General features: G+C 31.0%; 1 protein-coding gene across 1 annotated transcript; it reads left to right on the top strand.

The window, feature by feature from the left end:
* Positions 1 to 136: 136 nt before the first annotated feature.
* Tsp_13077 (protein C-ets-2-B) lies at positions 137 to 1,993 on the top strand (the record flags this gene model as incomplete). The annotated part of the gene is made up of 3 exons (XM_003366414.1): positions 137 to 430; positions 497 to 654; positions 1,772 to 1,993. Coding segments are annotated over 3 exons (674 nt in total), but the record flags the coding sequence as incomplete, so codon positions are not given.
* Between the last annotated feature and the right edge of the window lie 2,429 nt (positions 1,994 to 4,422).

A 4,422-nucleotide genomic window follows, 5' to 3' on the forward strand; every position in this document is an offset into this window, starting at 1 on the left:
GGCGCAAATCAGCTCTCGCCGCATAATGTGTCCAATGGCACGTTACCATTGCACAGTGTACCGGAATATTGTTGGGTAGCCAGGCAGACGGGCACGAATATTTCCTCGGCATTTCACTATCAACCGACCGCTGCAGCAGCAAGCGTCTACTGCGCTCCTCCTGCCACGACCACAGTGCAGGCATCGTCGGCAAATTTGTCCAACGTCGGCATTCCCCTGTCTGCTGTAACAAACGGTCGTGGACAGTACTATCCAAGAACGTATCAGTCGGATGTGGAACAGCAAAAAGCAAACTTAAGCTCATTCGCTCCGTCACATCTTGCCCTGTCCACGACGGCAATGTCACCTGCCCATCTTAGTCCATGTGCAACGCCATCTGAATTCGAATGGCGCAGTTCGCTCAGTCCAGTCAACCTCTCAAATTATTCAGGTATATATATATAATCAGTCTTGGATAAATGTTTGATTAAATTTCGTGAAATTTGATGAAAATTAGGTTCGGGACCAATACAGCTGTGGCAATTTTTGCTCGAATTGTTGATGACACGTGCCTGTAAAGATTTTATCTGCTGGACTGGAGACGGTTGGGAATTCAAATTAGTTGATCCAGATGAAGTTGCTCGACGTTGGGGTGTAAGAAAAAACAAACCCAAGGTAATAAATTATTTTGTAATTTTTTCTTCAAAACAGTAAGTAAAAACAACAAAGTATTTTATTTTATTTTACAAAAATACAGCACTTTTGTACTGTTTGCAAGTGAGGTCTTTCACTTGATTTTGAATAGGACTTTTTTTTCAAATAATTGTTCAGCGTAAAAAAAAGTTCAGTTAAATTTACTCTGAAGTATAAATGTGAGCAATTTAAACTTTCAAGAAGAAATAAAATGCGCAACTGTCTTTTAGAATCACACCTGTTCGATGTTTCAAGGGGTAAACTATGCACTTCATTTCATTTTTATGTACCAATAATATAATTTATGCATCTTTTGCTTTCCATTATATACATTTATTTTATTTATAAGACTTTTTATTGATAAAGCAGATTTTTTTGGCAATTATTAATATTCAATTATAAATGTTCTATGAAGAGACTTGAATAAAGAAAATCTATTATAATAATATATACGTATATACTTGACATGTTGATAGTTTTAGAGGAAAGTTTCTTGAACTATGATGATTAATTTATTCTTTGAAAGTTTTTTATTTACTTTTTATTTTTTACAGTTATGAAAATAAAAATATTTTTAAAAAAAGTTTATTTGAAAATTTTAATTGTTGTTTGTTGAAATATTTTACTGAAAGAAGTAGTTATGAATGCTGAAAAGTCTTCTTTCAGAAAAAGAGGAGATATTTTTCACAACAAATGAATAGTCGTAGCACTAAACAGCAACTCACTAGTAAAAGAATTATGTTGCATAGGTGATGAATGTATTATTATTGACTTTCAACATTTCATTGCGTATTATGCACGTTGCTGTTTTTTATAATGCACGAAAAAATAGCACAAAGTAACAGCAATTGTTTTTTACGTATCCTGCAATGTTTGATGAACATGATGAAGTTTCCGCTAGCAAATATTAAAAACAGTGTAATTCACTGAACTTTTTTTTGTAAAAATATAAAGTGTATCAAACTTATTTCCGTTTTCCTGTACACATAGAATGTGGAGATGTATCTAACAAATTAGACATGCATTATATATATATATATATATGCACTGCTTGCAAAAACATATGTTTATTCTGGATTAAGTTTGATATTTTTTTCAGATGAACTATGAAAAACTATCCCGGGGATTACGGTACTACTATGATAAAAACATCATCCACAAGACAGCTGGAAAGCGTTACGTATATCGCTTTGTCTGTGACTTAACACAGCTGTTAGGAATGACGTTTGAAGAGGTACATCTTCAAATGGGAGTACGAAACGACGATGACGTCAATGGTAATGGAGTTTCACAAATGACTGGAAATGATTCAGAAGTTTGATTTGATCATCTACAATTTTTCTCAACGTCATGTTTCTTCTTATTCTATAAGTTTTATTTATATCTATAATATATGTGTTAATTTTATATACATATATTCATATGTATATGATAATATGAACATACAAGTTTCAATAACAATAAATGTCTGTTATTGTTTCTTTACTTCTTTTAATTTTTTATCAAAACTTTTCTTTCAAAAGATCACTTTCCAAACTTCGCAATTCAATACTTCATCATCTTAACACGGTAAACGAGAGTATCAATGGCCTGAACGGTACCGGAATATTTATTCTTCTTGTCCTTCAGTTCACCTGTACTGGCTAACCGGGCACAGCAATAACAAAGCAAAATGAAAATGCCATATTACTAATTGTTATAATTTCATCATAAACTGATCTACGGCAAACAAACAAAAGATAGTGAGAAACAAATATAGTTACCACTAATAATTTCAACATTAAATGTTAAAATCAGTGTAATAATCAACCACAACTCCATAAATTAAATTCTATTCAAATATCAGTAAATTCACAAATAGCAATAGATAAAAATATGAACGCGCTGTACTTAGTTCTCATGGCCACTTTTAAATTAACACACTATAAGTTTTTAGGATGATTTTATAACTAAAAAGCTTTGTTTGAAGATTGACCCCCTATGACGAAAAATCTTCAGCAGGATGAACAAAGATTCAGTTTAAAAATTTACACCTTTGGAACATTGGGCCTTTGAGAATTTCTGTAGAAAAGATAAAAAGGAAAGATAACAGAGGGCAAAAGGTAGCAAAATTAGAAGCACTATAGGAAAAAGCAGTCGTTCCAGAAAAACAGTCAATCCAGAAAGCAATGTCAGTCGTGAATTGTTTTGTGAACAATATTTTTGATTGCTTGCCTGCCTAGTTGAATTATCACAATATTCTTTTTATTACAATTATTAGTTCATAAGAATTTAAAGCGTGTTCAACTTTTCATTTACTTTTGCCTGTTGAATTTAGTAAGCGTGCTATTAGTGAAGAAAATAAATACAAATAAGCTGCTTTTCCAATAAATGCAATAGCTTACTTTTTTCAATTTCAATTCTAAAATTCTTTATAGGGCCATATCTTTTGGTGTTGTTGATGTTTGTGTGCCTTAATGATTTTTCATTTAAAATTGAAAAGCGCCTTAACGTCGATGAACAAAAGAGCTAAAAAATTTCACTTTTGTGTTAAATGAATTTAAATAAGTAAAATGCAGTATTTAAATTTAAAAAATGCAATTTATTTTTATTATTGAATCAATAATAAGAAAATTTTTTAAAGGGAACTAAGAAGTTCCTAAGATAAATTGCCATGATATTCTCATTATGTAAAAAATATAAAGGTGGGAAATTTGAGCATGGTTCATAAATTTAGATTGTTTGAAGTTTTTATAACTTTTTTTGTAATTTAATTAATTTTTATCCTTGGACTGTTGTCTATGAAGATAACATTTCGTTTTGACATGATTTTCCTCATTTTTTTCAGCTAATCATTTTTTTTATAGTTAAACTGCTGAACTGTTATCAAGAATGCTTTTTTTTCATAATAAGCACATATATGCCTAAATATATGCGTAGGTGTACGAATGCATAGTTGTTGTTTATGCTTCAGCTAAAAATTTTTGACTTATGACAGTCTAATTAGACATAAGTAAATTAGACTAACCTTACACAAAAGTGCTAATTAAAAAGCAATTGACTATTAAATAAGCTCGAAAGTCTGCTGCCAGTGCTAACGCAAGAAGAAGCTTCACGGATGTCTTCCAAGATCAACAGTTCTCCCAAAATTTAGCAACATCAAAAAAATGGAAAGCTGCTGATCCAGAATTCATTATTCCAATTTCTGTGATGTTGCAAGACTATCAAACTGACTTGTGATTTTGATCATCGTCAGTCTTCACTTTACAAGAACTATCTGGCTATTTGTTTAATGGCACAAAGCATTTATGCGTATAACTATTATGCTAAGGATATCCAAATGAATTGATTATCCCAGATGATTTTGTTTTGCTTTACATGATGCTTTTGTGATATTTTTTCTTTTGTAATATTCAATTTCATATTCATCATATTTTAGTGGTCATATCATTTAAAGCTCAGGCCTATGAACGTCTCCAGTGATGATGAACTACATGAACCAGCACAAACTATTGAATAAAAGATTATGTTATCAGCAATAATATCAGTTTCAAAACATAAATGATTATATATTTTGCTGAAATAATCGTAATATATTATTTTTTACAATAAACTGAATACTGAGAATATGCTGAACAGAAAGTAGTTCAGTTAATTATTCATAACCCATTCTTGTCAATCGCAATTTTCATCACATCAGTTTTGCATTTTCTGAAGTAATTTGTAATGAAAAAATCACGCCAGAAAAAATCAATGTGCTTTCGTTTCTGC

The sequence above is a fragment of the Trichinella spiralis genome (genome assembly GCF_000181795.1).
Source record: "Trichinella spiralis strain ISS 195 chromosome Unknown Scfld6033, whole genome shotgun sequence".
NCBI lineage: Eukaryota > Metazoa > Nematoda > Enoplea > Trichinellida > Trichinellidae > Trichinella > Trichinella spiralis.